The sequence below is a fragment of the Streptopelia decaocto genome (assembly GCF_964273445.1).
Source record: "Streptopelia decaocto genome assembly, chromosome: 12".
In the NCBI taxonomy this organism is placed as follows: Eukaryota; Metazoa; Chordata; class Aves; order Columbiformes; family Columbidae; genus Streptopelia; species Streptopelia decaocto.
Window position 1 is genome coordinate 12419330 of NC_138667.1, and position 19239 is coordinate 12438568.

The 19239-nt window shown below is 37.5% G+C and overlaps 1 protein-coding gene across 1 annotated transcript in view; it reads left to right on the forward strand.

The window, feature by feature from the left end:
* The first annotated feature begins 7894 nt into the window (after positions 1–7894).
* The window catches only part of GABRA1 (gamma-aminobutyric acid type A receptor subunit alpha1), a 39146-nt gene continuing 27801 nt past the window's right edge, over positions 7895–19239 (forward strand). Inside the window, exons 1-3 of the mRNA XM_082063425.1 lie at positions 7895–7923; positions 10079–10166; positions 13874–13986. Of these exons, the coding sequence (XP_081919551.1) occupies positions 10093–10166; positions 13874–13986 (187 nt within the window). The 5' untranslated portion in view covers positions 7895–7923; positions 10079–10092. The remainder of the gene's footprint in view (positions 7924–10078; positions 10167–13873; positions 13987–19239) is intronic.

Genomic DNA, 19239 nt, shown 5'->3' on the forward strand with positions numbered 1-19239 from the left:
TATATCTCTACAGAAAATTGTTCATTCAATTTCAACCATCACTTGGAAAAGTAAACAGGGTCATCTTATCACTATTGATTACAGATGGCATCAATATGAGAATTGAGAAATCTAATTAATTAGCCACAGCTGAAGATGAGTTGGATGAACACTGCCTTTAATGATCTGCAAAGCAGAGTTTTACTTTCAAAAAAAGTTGACTCATTTACTTGCTACTTTACCACAAAATGAGAAAGTCAGACAGCTTTCTTGTCAGTCCATGAAGTATTGCTAATGATAATTTTGTTCAAAGCCTGTGCACTCTCATTCCCTTCAGTAAGGGTAGATAGTAGTAACTGAGAAGGAGGTTCCACAACTATGCCACCGAGTTACTCTCAAAAATACAGTTATTTTCCCCACAGCAGAACTAACACAAGCGAAAAAGTTGTTTCCCTCCCCTTCACACCAGTTACTGTTATAGCCTGAATATTGTTCTGATCTCAAGTGCTTTGCTCTTGATTAGCTGCAGTAAAAAAGAGAAAAAGCTCAATATTTCTTTGTACAGAACAACTACTGACTAAAGAAGCACTGGTTCTATGTAGGCACATTTCAAAATTTTCATAAGTAATAGTTTGAGCTCCAAAAGAAAAACAAATTAATATTGGTACATGTAATCATGAAACAGGTAAAAGTGCATCCCGATATCCATGCTACAAATATCACTTATTACAAATATCATAATATTACATACTAAAATATCACTTGGATCATCATGGATTATCAAAGACCTTCAGAAACGGTATTGTCATAGCTTTCCCTTAGAAAAAAAGCACAGATTTAGATTACAACACACTTTCAAGTCTAACTATTTACATTCATTTTAATGTCCAGAAAATATTGATTTTTAATTACTTAGTCTGTTGCCCCTATAGCCCAGCAACTATTTCAGCTGCTTTTGAATGAAAACAAAAATTTGCTAATATAATACAGCAACATATGCAAACTATTGTAAATGCCGACTTCATTTTGCGAAGTTTAGAATATAAATATAACAATTGTGAGGTATATTTCTGTAAATTAAATAGATATAATAGGAAATGTAGTTGAATCAGTATGTTACAGTGAGCAAGAAAAAATTAGAAGTTCGTCAAGGAGCTCTCTAGCCAACATCAACTTCAGTTCTGCCTGGCTAACACTGGGGGCTTTGCAAGGAGATTCAAAACATATAAATCAGGTTTTAACCTACAACAGTAAAAACAAGCAACAGAAACCACAAAATAAATAAGGAAGAACCCACCTTAGAAGCCATATGTATACAAACTAGGAGCCTTGAGCCAGAGGAAAGCTTACATGTAACCTACTCTGCTCTTATATTGCCTGTAAATGTAAACACCTGGACCTTTAATTGTCCCAGCACAGCATTTCTGGGAAAATTACACAGGTTTTTGTCTCTGTAGTTTCAGGAAGTATAAAACCAAACATGAATAATTTAAATGGGGGAAATGCAGTAATGTTATGTTATTGTTTTTTGGGTAAGGACCTTAAAAGAGATGAGTGCAAAATCTAAGCATAAAATCATCACGCCATTTCAACATCACTTTGTTAATTATAGTCCCAGTGTATTCCTCATCTATATTTGCTATGCCTGACTACATTTGGATTTTTAGCACTAGGCAGGTCACACAAAAAATAAATTGAAAAATCTGAATATCACATAAACGTTTACTCTGCTCTAACTATAGCAGACTTCAAACTCCAGAACAGGACTGTGCACACAAAAGTGCTTAGACAGGGTACTGCAATGGACTAAGTACAACTCCATGCAATAATAGCAGCAGTCAGGATGCACACAGCGTGTCCAGCTAGAAGATAAAAATCACCTGAAAAGACTCCTTGTCACCATCTCTAAGAAGTGAGGAAGGCAGTGGAGTGGAAGAAATGGGTGAATGAAACACTCTGTGCTAAATGACAGTGGCAACCAGCACCTGAGAAGTGAATGTGTGTGTTACCTTTGCTTTGCAAACTTTTCTGTGGTTTCTGAACAGTATTTGCAGGAAAGCTTCAGTTTGGAACTGTGTCACTGAAATCTACAGGAATTTTGGCTAATCGAACTTCACGGGCTACAACGTTTTCAGTCTAGATAAAGGCACCAAGTCAGGGAGAGAAATTAAATGTATCTAAGGTCACCTAAGAAGTCAGCAGGGTATTCAGTTTCCAAAGCAGCAAAATTCAGCCTAGTGTAACACACTTAAGTTTAAGAATATGTATGACCCATGGCATCAAGCAGATTCTTCAGTGTTTGGTTGAATTAGGATGAATTGAAACATGTTTTAAGCATCTCTCTGAATTTAGGCTAAGATATTCAGACTCTACATCTTTTAGTTCAACTAAAGGCACATGTTTACATTAGGACAATGGTGAGCTGAACTTTTCCCTACTGATTTTTTCTCTTAATTTTTTTTAAAATGTATTTTACTGTTTCTTATCTCTGTAAATTTTTCTTTTACTTTTCTTACTTTCTTTTCATAGTCACTTATTTTCTTTATCCACATATAATAAGTATCAAGGGCTTATTAATGTACTGAACGTTGCATTGTTAGATAAATGTTTAAAAGGCAAAAAAGCATCAACTTTCAGGAACTTTGGATAATCTAGAACTTCTGCTTACATAGATTTTTCTCATATCTGATTTTAGGATTTTTTAAAATTTTTTTTCAGGGAGAGCTTCCTGGGTGTAGAAGTTGCACTGAATTTCTATGAAATGTGTTATGAAGCTGCAGGAGGTTGTAGATTTCTAGTCAAGACTTCACCTCCTCAGAAGCAGTGAGTTAGAGCACAGGAGATAAACATATATGGGCTTTGTATTCCACTATGGATAAATCCAGCCGTTGCAGGAAAAGCCTCCTGAAAAAGATCTTGTCAATGATCACCACTGGATTTACCAGGCTCTTGTAATCCCCACGAGCTCCTGATTGTGACCTTTGTTCTTTTTGGTAGTTTTCATTAATTCCACAGTGGTTTTTGTAGAAAATAAATTATTATCCCATTCTTCCTGTCTGACATCAGACAAGAAATCCTGTTATTATCTAGGAAATAATCCTCCATTTCTGGCTTTACGGGTTGAATTCTGTGGTGATGTTTGGCAACAGTGTGGCAAGGCATAGTAAGTTGTTGTCTTTGTGGTTTAAAAAGTCCAAGAAACTTGTAAGTAATTGCATTTTCTGTTTGAAATATGGTATTTAGAGACTTTAAAATTCAAGAGACAATCCTAATCTCTAAGTTTCTGGGCATCAGCTATTTTACATCTTTATTCTGTTTTTAATAGATAACAGGTTCAAAGAAGTGCCACTTTTAATTTTCAACACAGATCTAGAAAGAACATTCATATGTCTTTAATGGGCATCAGATGTCTTTAATGTATCAGATCGACTCTTTGAAAATTGTGCAACTTGTTTTCTTGAAGATAATTGTTTGTATTTTTGTGGAAGTTCTTCTCTTTCTACTAATTTTTTGAAGATGAAAAGGCAATGGATAGAATCTTACTGTAAAATGAAAGAGGCATAATGAGAGGAAACTTTTTTTATATATCAACACTTGCCTTTTATAAAAACAGTAGTTGACAATTGTATGTCCTGTTTTCTTGAGTGTGGCTCTAAATTAAAGGGAAAAAAAGAAGTTAAGCAACTGAATTTTGTTATGTCTACAAAAATCAATATATTTCTGAAACATATTAATTTAGAAATCAAATTCAAATCATATATTTAACAAAATATTTCCATTTAATCACACAAGCAGGACTTGTAAATAACGGAGTGCAAAGCTTTGGAGCAGATGGTCTTTCTGTTTTAATTCTTTATCTGATCTGCTGTATGCCAGTAAATCTCTGAGTTTCATTTGCTTTATTCAAATCCCTTGAGTATTCAGGACACATTGTGTCAAAGCATTCTGCTGTGGAATTTCAGTTGTTTTATATATGCTCCTAAGCTAAAATCAAATGTATATTTTGTACACACAAAGAACAAAATGATAAGAAACACAACACTGAAAAAAAAAAAAACATTCTTCCCTGGTGACCTATTTAAATACTCTGTGTGTTATGTGTATATATATATACTGAGAAATGATGTAGGCAGCTAAGGAATAGACCAGACTTCAGAAAGTGCTTACTAGAAATTCAAAAGCAAAAATAGGTCTAACTAGTTTGAAAATCTTTCTTTGTGTCAATTTTAATACATCATTTAATAAATATATTTTACCAAGATAGGATTCAATCGGTTTAAGTTCATTGCTACTAATCACTGGCACTAACATCGAGGTTCAAAGCATTGCACGTAGTAGCTGTGCCAAGTTTGTCTTGGCTGACCATTTAGATTTAATAACATTGTTTTCAGAGGATTTAGCGCTACGCTACCTTGCAACTTGAATGACATAGCCTGTTTTTGAAAACTTTATGGAGGCATAAAGCTGGCTTGAAAAAACATGCAGTGAGATGCATATCAGCTAATATTGAGTTACCTGGAAACGCCAAGTTCAAGTGCATCTTTCCTTTCTCATTTGAACAATTAATTCAATAATGGAATCAAATGACCCTAAGACTTCCTGGTAATATACACGTTCCTATCTGTAGCTTAAGGTTCTCAAAGTCACCCTCTTAAGTTAGGTGCCTGAAACCCACAGATGGACTTATTTGATAAATGCTTTACCGTAAGTGGTGTTTGGATTAGGTGAGTGGAATTTGGCTGAGAAAGGAAAAAAGTAAGAATTGCAAGACATGTATCCCCCACTTAGCACTCGTTCTTCAAAAGAGCATTCCTGTTGGTAACAACAAATTATATTTTCTTTTATAGGGTTTCTTTTTTTCCTGAAAAAAACAGTTATTTTGTTACCACAATCCATCATAAAACAGCCTATTTGTTTGACTACATCCAAATATTTTTAGCATTTACTATGGAACGATATGATAACTGTGATAACAGCCTTTGAAAAGAAAAGGGAAAATCTGGGTTACGTGTGAGCACTGATGGACAGAAATCTCAGTCATGGAGGAAAAATAGTTTTGTCCTACTTTCTGAGTAGATGAGAATTAGAGAGAGAATGAGCAGCTTCCAATTTTAGGTCAATATTTTCACCCAGGGAGAACTCAGAAAAATATATCAACCTTAGGCACATGGCAGTTGTGTCCATGGAGGCAAAGACCACCCTGTATAACCCTTGACACTTCACTAAAATAAAAACTATTGTCATTGTTTATGTACTAATTAAAATAAGTAAGTCAAGAAGAATACTATAGGATGCAAGGTTATGTCTCATGGGTTCTGAGACTACTTCAGCTGCCTGCTTGCTTGGATTTTAGAGAACAGAGGTACATGAACCTGTAGACATTCAATCATGCACTTTTCAGCCCATCTGTCTGTCTAGCTACCCATCACAGACACACAAATATAGCAAATGTACTTATAATCTATTTGTTCATGAAAAATTAAGGGGAAAATAAAATACTGGAGCTATGTTGAACATTTATTTATTTTTGCAAACCTCTATTATTCATCTAGAAAAAACAGTTTACGGTCATTGTAGGTAATACAATTAATGCCCTAGTGACAGGGCAAGGAATCTCAGTGGTTTTACAGCCTCACAATGTCCATGTACTTTAATAAAAATCCCTTGTGCTGTTTTTGTAAACTCAGCTAAGGACCTCAGCTTACTTGTTGCTTAAGCAAAACTCTCTCATGCTTCAATGCAAGAATAAAACCAGTAAAATATGTTAGCTAAGAGCAAATGCAGGTGGAAACACTCCCTATCTGGAAAATCCCTCTAGCCTCTAAGAGTGTATCTATGCACTAGTGATTTGAAAAATCACTACTTAAAATTCCCTTGGCAAGTCAGTAGGTTTCTCTGTTGCTTACTTTCCTGTACACTGCTGACAACCTTGACTCAAAATGAGATGAACTACACTGGAAATGTCAAGAAACTAAGCAAAAAGCCCATCACAAGTCTTGAAAACAACCTGTGGCTATTTAGTGGTGATAATAATGACTGGATGAACTTGGTGCACTAGGGGACTTCGATAAACAAAATTTCTATTTCCCTTGTGCTTAGGGAAATCATTGCAGCATTTAGACTGTTGTAAGTCAGGCACTTATCCAAAATAACTGCCACCTTGGAAGTTACTGCCAGCCTTAGCTATGAATGTCATTGGTTTGTTGGGTCACCTCAAATCCTTCTCAGGCTGTTACAAAGACAAACACATAATGTATTTCATGAAGATGGGTAGAACGTGCAATACTTGATTTGAAAATCTGGATAAAGCTCACAACAGAGAGTTTATCTGTAACACAGGATACCAATTCAGGTTATCTGTGACAAAATATGAATATATGGATTTTGACATCCCTTGGAGCAGCGTCATAGGAGGGAAGAAAAATTGGATTGGCGATGGCACTGAGAAGGGAAGAGGGAAAGGAGACAGTATTTGAAATGCATCAGGTGCATATAAGGATGTTTTGCACCCTATGGATGCTGGTAGTGCTTTATAAGTAGCAGGTACTGTTGACTGAGCAGTTCATTTTAGCTTTAAACAGAGCTAAGACAGCTGACCATGTTGTGTTCATGGCAATTAGCAGTCTATGACATTTCTGCAGAAGGCTTGGAGCTGATGAAAGGTGCCTTGAGCTAAAGCCACGATAACCTGTGGTGGGCAGGTAAGTGGCTGCGTGATGCTCTCCTGACACACCCGACACCTCTCCAGACCTGATGCATATAACTTTCTCCTGTTCCTCTGCAGAAGTATCAGCACATGCCGAGCTCGCCTCTTGCTCACACCTGAGGACGGTCAGTGGGGAGGGGGGGCTTACACTGACGTTAACTTCACGCAGAACCTCTCGGCGACCACAGGTGGGCCAGGCCCGGGGGGCGGCCGAGAGCGTCTCTCCCGCCGCGGGCTCCGGCGGGGCGCGGGGGCTGTCCCGGCTCTGGTCCCCTGCGGGGCTCCGAGGGGCCGGGGGCTGTGCGGCCGCTGATCCCCCGCGGCCAGGTGGGAGAGCAGTGCGGCAGGACCAGCGGCTGGAGCTGCCGAACACAGCCCCCGAACACAGCCCTCAGCACAGTCCTGGGCCCGGTCCGGGCAAACGTGGCACCTACCGAGGCACCGGGTCCCGGAGCGGGCTTCCTAAGGGTCTCGACCAAAATGCATGTTACCTGAGTTTAATTTTAATTACGATTGCACAGCATCACTGTCCCCATCTGGTTACATCCATGGGCTATCGCCTGGTCTCTATAGGTATATACCGCCTGCAGGCACACAGGCGTAGTGCTGCATCCTCTACATTTCTAGGTAGCCTTCATTCATATTTATGCCTTGGTTAAATATTTGATCAAAGGTTGAACGATAACGTACATCGGTTATATTTTTAATGTACGACCCTTCAAATAGACTGTTTTGTAAACTGCAGGTGTCTAAAGATTTTCAGTGCAGCGTCCCCCCCCAGCCGTGCAGCCTCCCCCCCAAATAATAACGCTGCAGATTGTAGAAGGATTTGAGTCTGCAGCCAAAGAGAAAGGGATTAGGGCGAGAGCACTGGAAGTTAAATTGTGCTGCATATAAAAAATGGGCGGATTGGTCTCTAGATGAGAGCTTGGTACCACCTTCCTTTCTAAAATAAAATCTCTCTGGCATGAAGTCACAGCCTATTTCACATCCGGTTTACCCTGGGACGTATTACTACTGTCTTGGTAAAGAGAAAGCTTTTGTTGTATAGCTGCGGTCAGAATATTGGGAGGAGAAATTTGGGTGCTAAACCCGGAGGAGCGGAGCAGCGGCGGCACCGGCGATGGCCGAGGCGGAGTGAGCGGCGGAGCCGGAGCCGCGCAGCCTCCGCGCGGGCGGGCGGGCAGCACCGGCAGAGGCGGCAGCGGCGCCGCGGACCCGCGCCCGAGGGGCTCCCGGTAAGGGCGGCTGCTCGCTCGCACACCCGCGCACACCCCGCACACCCGCGCACACCCCGCACCCTTCCGGGCGCTCCCGGCTGCGGGCACCGCGTCCAGGCTCGCAGGCGGCTCCTCTCCCCTCGCTCCGCAGGTACCGCCGGGTCGGGCTGATTTTTTCCTATTTCTCCAGCTTGAAAATCCGCAGCGATCGATGGGCATTTAATTCATCTTATTTATTTATTTTTTAGCGTGGACTGATTTCTACCGGTCGCTTCGAAAAGGTTTTTTTGTTTGGGGGCTTTTTCTTTTTTTCCTTTCTGAGGGAGGCGATGCGATGGGAGGGGTGGCTTTCTCAGGGTGAGGGGGAAATACAAAGTTGAAATGCCGGGAGGAAAACAAGTCTCGATTTGCGCCTCGGAGATGGGCAAATCTCTCACCGGGGTCAGAAATGCATCAGAATGCCCCCTTTCTTCCCCTCTCCTTTTTTTTTTTTTTTTTGTCTTCCAGTGGGCGCTGCTGAAATTCTCCCACAAGTGTGGCTCTTTCTCCCATTTTGAATGGGAAAACCAGAGCTGCTTTCTGACAGGCGGTGCGGGCTGGGGGAGGCCAGGGTCTGGGGGCTGCTGGGGTTTAACGTTCCTTGAAAGTCTTTGTTAACATCTGCTTTTTCCAGCTGCAAGAAACTTTCCTTCTCCAGGATTTATAGTGCCTGTACGGGTTTACTGAAGCGGGGGGTGGTATTGAGAGGGGGGCGGGCGTGGAGCTCAACAGATCAAGATAGTTCAGAACAATTCACTTTCGTTCTTTATCCCGAGGAGCCTTTTGCAAAGGCAGAAGTTGGCAGGGCCGGGAGAAGGTGATTTTTGAAGCCACAGAGGTTGCTTTCCCTTTGTAAGGGGGCTGATCACAGGGCAAGTTAAGATGCCGTCTCGTCCCTGAAGATCTTTATCCACGCTTTTCCTGCCACATGCAGCTCCTTCCTATCCAGTTAGATTAGCTCAGCCCCACTCAGTGCTTATCTACTGATCATTTGGCTATAAACGCATTAATTATATCTCATGGCTTACATACCGCTTTGTAATGCTATTTTACTAATTCAAATTGTCCCCGAGAGTGTTCAGTAAATTGGGGTACAACAACATCTCCATCTACAGTGCTTCATTTTCTTAGGCATTTAAAATAACTCCAATTCACTATTGGGGGGAAATATAGACTTCGTATTTTGTTGCCCTTCTTTAATGTGATAATACTAAAAAATGACTGTATTCCAGCACACAGTCTACAGATATGTAAATGGACCTGCAGCATCTCCTGGGCTTACCGATTCCACAAATATCAGCTAACTTTGTATTTTATGGTTTATTAGAAAGCGAAAGAAACCTTCTGAGTTGTGCTGCTTTTTACTCAAAAGTAAACTGAGAGTAACTCGGTGAAGTCTGGAGAGGAGAAGGATGCTAATGCAAAAAACATTTCCTAGCAGCAGAGACTGGTAGAGATTTAGGAGATGGTATGTAGGTTGTCAGCACATGGTTTGATCATGCATTGTGCACTTTAGCCCAATAAAAATATTAGTGTACATATGTAGCAGCAGATCACCATCAGAATCTGATCATTTTACTCCTTCTCTGATGCTAATATTTCAGGGAAGAGGAGAATAGTAGTATCTGCAGAAGAAAGTTGCTTCCACCACATCAAAGCAAAGCAGGGGCTGTGAGGGAAGCACCACTCTTCTCAGTCACACTACCACACGCCGGCACCTTTCAAGAGGTTTGGAAGGACTTGGGAAGGTTTAAGTCAAACAAAAAACAATTACACTCAGTTACCTGGAAATGTTACGGAGGTGCCTTGTCACATTTTCAGCACAGGAGGAAACTCAGTAAGAATTGCCACAGAGTTTGGGGACAGCAGCTTCAAGTCATAGTTAAAGTTCCAGAATAATGCAAAAAAGAATACACCCTTACCACAAAATGAATCCCACTTTAAGCCTCTATGTCTAGAAGTTAAACAGAAGAACAGCCAAGGCTATGCTCCCTTATTCGGATTGACATGAGCTATATTATTGTAAGGTCATTGCCTGACATCAAGTTGTTCTGCAAAAGTTTCAAAAATCAGACATTTTTTTCCACAGTACCTGTTTTAATGTAGGGGATGTTAAAGATTCTTTTTCTTCCAGTTTCAGAGCCCACCATGAAGAGACTCCTGGTGCTTTGTGACTGCCTCTGGGCCTGGAGCCTCCTTCTCAATGCATTGACTGAAAGAAGGTGGGGAGATATTCTTTTAATGCACCAACCATTTTAGGAACGTTTAATTTAATATAGCAGTGTAAGACAAATACTGCATAGACTGCACTACTACTATAAGTGTATTGAGGGAAGTTAATCCCTGTCCAAATCCCCGCTAAATCTAACTAAGGGAAAACTGAAAGAAAACCACAGTTTGTTTGCATAACACCTTTTTTCAATATTGTCAAGAAAAAAAAAGCCAAAGCTTCCTGAAACAAATTGAAACTCACCTATCTCTTAAACACCTGTGCAATCCTTTCTAGACTTATATAATGACTGCTCAGAATTACAAGTTTCTTTACAAGAAAAAAGTGTAATTAAGTTTTTTAAAATCTCATTTAAGTGCTATTTAGTAACTTTATTGTCCCTGCAAGCAAAGGCAAAAACTACACTTCCTGGTTGGCTGGGATTGTATCCTAACTTAGTAGATGTTTTTCCAAATCTGAAGTAGACCTTCCTGGTGAAGGGGCTCTGCTTGGATGAAGGAGAATTTGTAAGCTCAGACCGCGTAATAGTTTATGTTTGAATGACCACACTGCACTGAATGTTTATGGAATATATGTTGAAATCAAAATTTTAAAAAAGCATTAGTATTAAGAACAATTTCTAGTCATACAATACCTCATCTAACAACTAGTAGGTTAACTAAAGACTACGAAGCAGTTTGGAGCATACTTAAGTACTCTCTGCAATTCAAAATTCAGTAAAGGTGTTTAAGAAGACTCACAGATGTATTTCTGTATTTTAAAAATATTGATGTCCTGCCAGTAATACTACCTAATGACCAAAAAGCAGTAGAGATTTTGTATTGTCAATAGTGATCCCTAAAACATGTTATTTGTGCCTTGATCTCCATAGTGTCTCCTTATGCATTCGCAGCTCTAGATAAACTTATCTTCTGGTTACTTTGGGCAAAGGTTCATCTGCAAAAGCATTTTCTCTCAAAAAAAAAAAAAAAAGAAAGAAGAATTAAAGCAGGTGATGAAAGTAACAGCTGCTGTATTGAATAAACATGACGTTTTAGAAGCAATACTTTATTTTGATAATATATTAAGAAAGGTGAGATTTGAAGTATTCATTAAGCAACTTATCTGGCCTAGCTAAAGAATTTTGTGAAAAACTGTTTATTATATGGATATGTGTACATATATATGTATATGTACATATATTTGTTACACCTATAATTTATGCATGCGTGTTCTTAAAGTGAGAATTAAAACGCATTTGACTAGTGTTTAAAAATTATATGGTGTGTCACTATTATAATGACCTGTAGATGGAGTTAGTGCACAGTTTTTTATTATACTGTGGTTTAATATGAAAACACAGTCGCATACAGTGACTTTTTCCTCAAAATGTACACACCTTACATGAAATATATCTGTTTCTAAGGCCACTTTGACATAGTAACTTCCCCTACCTTTTCTTTTGGAGTGCTGTTAATCATCTATGATAAAAAACAATTTATGAATTAGATAAAGTGTTTGTGATACAGAAAGGCACAGTCTTTCCATACCATTCTTCTTGTCATAAAAAAACAGTACTAATACTATTTTAATATGAATGTTTTGAATGAAAAATCACAACTGCTCTGGAGTTACAGTATACTTCATATGTACACAAATGTTCAGATTCTTCCTGTTGTGACCATATGTCAGTTAAAACCAGCCCTAACGGTGCTTTTTACCTCCGATAAAATGGTGGGAAGAATAGGTAAGGGTGCTGACAAATGCGACATCCAGAATGGAAGTGGTGAATTGTGTTGCATCCTTTCCCCCTGCACTGCCACTGCTCCATCTTTCTGGTGCCTCATCTGCAAATATACTCATTTGTTTACCACTAAAATTTCTGAAGTATTTTTATATCCTGTCACCTTAATGCCGATGACCTTCTACTATCCTTGAGATATGTATGTACAGCAGCTTGTTTACTGACAATGAGTGTTAATATAAAATTTAATCCAGTGAAAAGTCCTGTATTGCAATTGTACATAAGGCGTATAAGCAATGATCCTTTGAAAGATAATGCTCAATGAAGGCAGCAGGAGAACTTGTTATTTGGTAACATATAGGAAGCAAAAAAAGAAAAAAATATTAATGTCTGTGACTTGACATTCAACTGCAGGTATGAGAAAGAAATATAAATCAACCTTTTTTGTCTAATTTAATGAAGGGTATAGCTAGATGCTATTAATAGTATTTTTAAAAACTGTTAGAAATTTTGTCTTTTTCATTAGAAGGATTTATATGCATTAAAGAAACCCTGAAAATTGTTTTCTACAAATTCACATCCTATTGAAATTAAACAAAAGTTAGAAAAACTTCTATGAGTGCCAGTTCTGAAACACATTTAAATTTGTAGTGTTATGCATTCCAACCTGTACTGCAAAATAACTTGGTAGCATTTCCAGAGTACCTATACTCAGGGTATCTTTCCTCCTTCTCTCTTTATCTGATACTAGTGGGGTACACAAAAGATGTCTGACTGATGCGGCTTACAGAAAATAATTTCTTAGGTATTTTAACAGAACCAGATCATTTTATGTAACTCAATATTCCTCATAAGATGGTCTTTGCTGGTTAGAGCAGGAACTGGCAGAGCTGTATAGATAACAAGCTACCCAATGGAAGAATCACATTTGTGACTAGACCTGAGCCTAAGGGAAGGTTTTTGGCACTGCACTGTTTACCCAGTTCAGTAGCAATGTGTGTGACAAAATGTTTTGGAAAGCAGCATTTTCGCTTTTAGTCATGATGACTACACGTGTTTATAATGGAAGTCTTCCCAGAAATGAATGAAAAAACTATACTGATTAAGGGAATCATCTTTGATGGGGTATTTGATAAAGATTTCAGGTTTAAGATAAATGTTGATTCTGATGTCACCTGCAGCAGAAAGAAACCACTAAGCCCAAGGTTTTCATTCTCATTTGTACTGATGAAAGTAAGAGTTTGGTAGCTGAGTTCAAAGAGCTTAATTTCATCCTTGTCCAAGCAAAATTTCAGGATCTTTGGCCGAGTTAGAGATATGCATTAGGGATCTGTAAGTGAAGCTTTATAGACATGAAAGATTTCCACATCAACAGATGGTTTCATTACATATTTGTAAGGAAAAGTTGGAGGTATTCTTCCAAATCTAATTGCTAAAGGAAAATGGGAAATAAAATTAGGCAAAATTATATATTTATCTATGAAAATGCACACGCACTTGATTTACGTCTGTATTCATAAAGAAGACATCTCTGTATATTTTATCTTTGTTTTAGCATTTATTTTCAGTACTTAAGTGTCAGTGTTATAAATTATTGTATCTTTCATTGTGTGCAAACCCTTTATTATGAATTAAACACATTATCTTTTGCTGACAAATGAGCCCTTTACTGAGGAACACACATATTAGAACATCATAACCATTAACAAATAATGAGATCAACATTAAGGAATGAACATTCTATTTGCTCACTGTTTATAGAGAGGCACTGATTTTCTATGAAATTATAAAAATGTACAATTTCAGAAGAAAATGTTTAAGTGAAAGGACCCTATAAAGCACTACTATCTCGTTTTATGGAGGAGATTTTGTGACCACAAACCAGTATAAGCAAGATTAAACAGATTTTGGAATTACTGTTTTGTAAGGTTATTAGTGGATTACTGTTTTTCAGTGTTAACTGTTCTGTATTTCAGCTATGGACAAACCTCATCACAAGATGAACTTAAAGACAACACCACAGTATTTACCAGAATATTGGATCGTCTGCTGGATGGTTATGATAATCGCCTGAGACCAGGACTAGGAGGTGTGTTGCATTATAATTTTCAAGGTTACATGTTAGATAAAAATAATTTAAAAGGCTGTTATTTTTCCATGATATACTTGATTTCATTCCATTTATATATACACATAAAATAACGCTGATAAGCAATAGCCTCTTTTTTTCAACAATGCCATGCCATCTCTGTCTTTCACATACTCAGTCTTCTCACACTTATACCCAAAGGAAGAAGAAGATGGTTCACAATTCAAGAAGACCTCTGCATACACATTAAAACTTTAAATGTATGGAGAACAAAAGAAAATAAAATACGATCTATGACCTGACAAATGACAAGTTTATGACTCAGGCCTAAACAGCACATCTATGACTATCTTCATAAGAGGATTTGGTTTTAAAAGTGAAAGCATCAATCAACTTTAGTCATAAAAGTCTCAGAGAAGTTTATAAGACTTTTTTTCTACTTCGGTATGTCAGGATTTGTTTCTGTCACATTTGTTCTTCACAGCTTGAAAAAATGTCTTTTATTCTTCTGTCCTTGGTGCTGAATCCATGAAAAGGTATAAAACCACATAGCAATTAGATCTTTATAAACATGTTATTACAAAGTCCAGCCTTTCTCAGCATCCCTACATTCACTCTTCGAGTTGTTTTGCTGTGACACAATCTCAAAAATGGGTCTTAAAACCTTGTTGTTCACAAGCATGAAAGTTGTAGACGTTCTAAACATACAAGCAGAAACTTGTTCTTTCCAGCGCATGGAAAGGCTGGATTTACTTATTTCAGATTTCTTTTTGACTCTTCAGGTAAAATAAAAGAAAAAAGCAACCCACCTCACAAGGTATAGTTCCAAACCATTTTCATATAATAGCTCTTAAAAGAACCGCATTATAAGAATAGGGTATTACATTAAGAATTCTTATACAATATCCTGCAGATGAAATGGAAGGTAATTAAGAGTAAGCTTCTTCTGTGGTTTGAGGCTATGCTCTTGCAACAGTTCTTGAATTGTGAGCCAACTTCTTCAATAGTTTGACTTCCCTGACTTCAAGGAATGGCTAAAGATAAAATTCTGTTTACAAAGTGTTAATTAACATGCTTAAAAAGGGTTGGTCTATAAATTTTTGTGTGCAATTGCAGATAATACACAACAAAATAAGAATTGCTTTCTACTTTTACCTACTGGTGCCATTGCCTGCTTATTTGTAAACCATTGGACTAGTGTAAAAATAAATATTCCTTAATCTTTGATTAATGAACCTGTACATTTCAGTTAGCTACTATATCACAGTAAATAAACATAGCAGATAAGGCAATAAATAAATGAAACTGTAAACTGTGTAGAGTCTGGTACATGTCTACAAGAAATATCTGAGCATATGATGATTTCTTATATGAGCTTTGTAGCTCTTATGATTTGTTTAACAGTTACTAGGAGACCAAACAAAGGGAAGGCTTTTCTCTCATTCTTTGGATTGCAATTTAGAGAACTAAGCGCATCAGCACAGAGCACTCTGTATATGTGTTTATACATGGTTCTGGAGCCAGACTTGAACAGTGTAGTGGGAGAACAGGTCTGCATACCTCATGAAAGGATCATCCAGGCCAGTTCAGATTTACTCCTGACAGAAAGATTGTTCAATGTAACTGCTCTTATAGGAGGAAATTACTCTCTCCACAAACTTTTATAGCCATTTGCATCACTACCAGTTAAAAGCAAAAACAAGTGGAGCATGGGAAATACGGGGTGGAGAGAAGGCAGGATTGGAGTAGTTTCTCTAACCAAGGCTTAGAGAAGTTTAAATAATCTTTGCATCCCTCCTTTTTTGAATTATGTTGCATGTTCCTACCTGTAGACAAGAACCCTGAGTATCACACTTTCCCTGTTGCTCAGTATGTTATAATTTCACAGTGTCAGTTCAAGTGAATTTATCTGTTATATTCATCAGCTTTGAATACTATAACTAAGAGTACTAGGAATTTTAAAACATTCCACATCTGCTGAAATTGTGGGCAGTAACCTAATGTTTAAAATCAAATACATTAAGAAGTAGGTTTAACCTCTTAACTGTTGAATAATGCTTTATTCAGAAGACATAAATTATAGATTTCAGAAACTAGGCACAAATATCTAGGTCATTGTTTTCAGTTCTGATACCAATTTATAATAAATGGTTTGCTTAGGAATTTTGAAACTCACCTCTGGAAATCCTTCTTGCTGAGCTATTTAAATATGAGCTAAGAACCTCAAGAAGACTGAATTTTGACACATTTGATATAGATACTTTGTATAATGGGGCAATGTATTCTGAAATATTCCATATGTAAAAATATCCAGTGAGGAATCTAAATCAATATGTCAAATACAGCATGATTTTTGGAGCTGGAAGTTCAATAGCTTTCCATTATAGCATGATTTGTTGCTGGAAATTTTAAAATGTATATGACAGAGCAGTAGTTTGATTTTTCTTCCCAACATCAGTGATAGCTTCTTATTAAACATTTCAATCAGAACACAATTTTTATCTAGTTTAAAAAGAAAGTTAGGAAAGCTGCAATATAATAGCATTTTAAAATACATATAATTAGGTCTAAAACATTCATTCCATATTAGCGGTGAGGTATCTATCAGAGAATTTAGGAGACTGGAAACCCTCATACATCTATGTTATGCTGACACATTTCATGCTGTTAGGCATGATGTAAATGTGTGTACCACTGATTACACTAAAGCACCCTTCCAATTATCCAAACCCATCTATCCTGTTCTTTCTATGCCTTCTGAGAAACAGTAGACGAAGTACAACTTTGCATGGTACAGTCAATTTCTGCTACAGAAATGGGCATATTGCAGAAAACTCTCTGCTTAGCCCTGGACGACCTCTCCTTCTGTGGTGCAGTTTTTCAAAGATATACACCTGCAGAAAACAGAACTCTATGCATGAGCAGAAACACAAAAGAGAACCAATTTCTCTATTTCTCGCCCATGGAAGAAAAGGCAGCTGATAGAGTTTATTCAGCCAGTTTGTTTCTCCTTCATTGTGTTTATGTATATGCATGAAGAATTCAGTGACAAAAAAGGTATGTTTACTGAAAAATTGTAACGAATTGTGAAACGGATTTTGATCTTGATCTGTTCGCTTATAGGAGTCATTTCCTCCTTTTTGAAATAAACATAATGACATTTCTCTTTCCCAAGTTTGTAATAAGTGTGGCGAACTGTTTCATTATTTAGTAGAAACATCCTAGTGAGGCAGATGAGGTGCCATGAAGCCAAGAACAAGCACCTGGAGAGATCTCATTACAAGGATACATTGTTGGAGCTATACTATATATTCATTGGAAAGCCAGGTTAAAAGGTGGAGAATTGAGATAAAACAAAATTTAGAGGTCTTGAATTTTGAATTGCTCTTTGAAAATGCATGGAATCACTACTAGATTAATGTTAAGTCCACCCTTGCCTTTTTTTGGATCTCCTTTTGAGGTATCACTTCAAAAGGAAAGCTAAAAGACACATATCCTCCATAACGAGTATGAGAATGAAAATTACTATTCATCAGATTATCCAGTAACGCCATATCTGAAATGAAGTGAGCAGCTCTGAGCATTTTGCCATTAAATGAGGAAGGAAATAGTTCTCATCAACAAGAATATATATTAAAAAAAAAAATGGAGTAGGTGACCCAAAGAGAAAAATTATGGTGATTGAATATGCTCATTATTTTAAAAATAGCATTATGGCTAAAATTTATCAGAGTTTTTTCTAAAAGACAAACACAGCACTATGTTATGCATTGGTGCATTTGCACTTCTTATCAAGAATTATGGATACAAATTATGTTTTTAAATGTTTGCCTCCTTCATATGTGGGCATAGTCACTTAGTCAGACATGCTAGGAAACAGCATCTGTTGTACTCATCCATAAACATGGACAAATAACTACATTTACTGTTATTTATACCTGGAAAATTGAACTTTCAAAATGAACGTAAAACCATTCTGAATCACAGTAGAGGAGACCTATTAAATCTACTAGTGGATAATTTACAAAAAGCAAGGAAGAAGGATTGCAGAGAGTAACACATTGAAGCTGAAAAAGAGAAAATCATGTTAAACATTAAGCAAAAATATAAACACTGAAGTCATTTAGGTAACAGCATAATTTTCTGTGGGAACTATCTGGATCCTAGAACTAGCAGTGATCAGAAATAGGCTAAATAATAAAGATCCTGTTCTTTTTTCAAATACACAATCCTGAACAAAATAAAGGATCAGATAGTGCTGGGAAGGAGTCAAATAAGGAGGAAAATTCACCTCAAAGTTTGGTGACATCTCCTAGTACACCACTATATCCAGAGCAAGACTTTAAAAGAATTGAAAAGCAATGAAAAATGGTGGAAAAAATAAGTTCCTCAGATAAATGACTTTGCCATTGCCTTTTTTCCTGGGTTGTCATCATGTGGGGGACAGAGGAGAGCCCTGGGATGCTGCCACGGCGCAGAGAGGGCAGCTTGCACAGGGCAGCCTGGCTGGACCTGGTGCAGAGATTCGTTAACATGACATCAGGTGGCAGATACAGATTTTTTAAGACTATCACCTTTGCAGTGCACACATCCCCGCTCTAAAACTAAAGGATATCACGTAGTCTGTGACCTTTTAACTTAGAATAATTGTATATGTGGTTTATCCCTTTGAAAGAGATTTTGTAGTAGAAAGGGTTTTTTTTAATACAGAACTAAGAAGGACAAGAGTGGATTTGATGATGAAGACCAGAATGTTCCTAAACAAAATCTGCCTTTATAGATGGGTCCATTAGATCATCCCAAGAAAAAGATTAACATTACTTCACTATTGAACAGACTTATGCTTGGTTTATGTTATCAGTAAAAGCTATTTGTTGATCTCTCCTGTGTGATGTTTGTTAAAATTGAGTGTGAATGTCCTTAAGGGAAATGTCAGTCTATTTCACGCCATTCATTACTTCTGCAGGATGATTATATTTAAAGTGATGGAAAATAAACCTGACAGTATTATGTTAATTAGGTTCTAAAATTCAGTTTTATGATAATATTATGTATAAATATGTGATGAACATACCTCTTGGTGACTGAGGTCCCAGTGGAAATTGTTGTATTTGAATCCATATCAGAGTTAACTTGAAAGCTTAGAGAAAATATGGTTTTGGTCTGTGTGTGTCATAAAAATTGAGTTAAACCTAAACATTTCTACTCTAAATGAAGACAGTCCTATACCAGATCCCTACACAGAATTCTGTA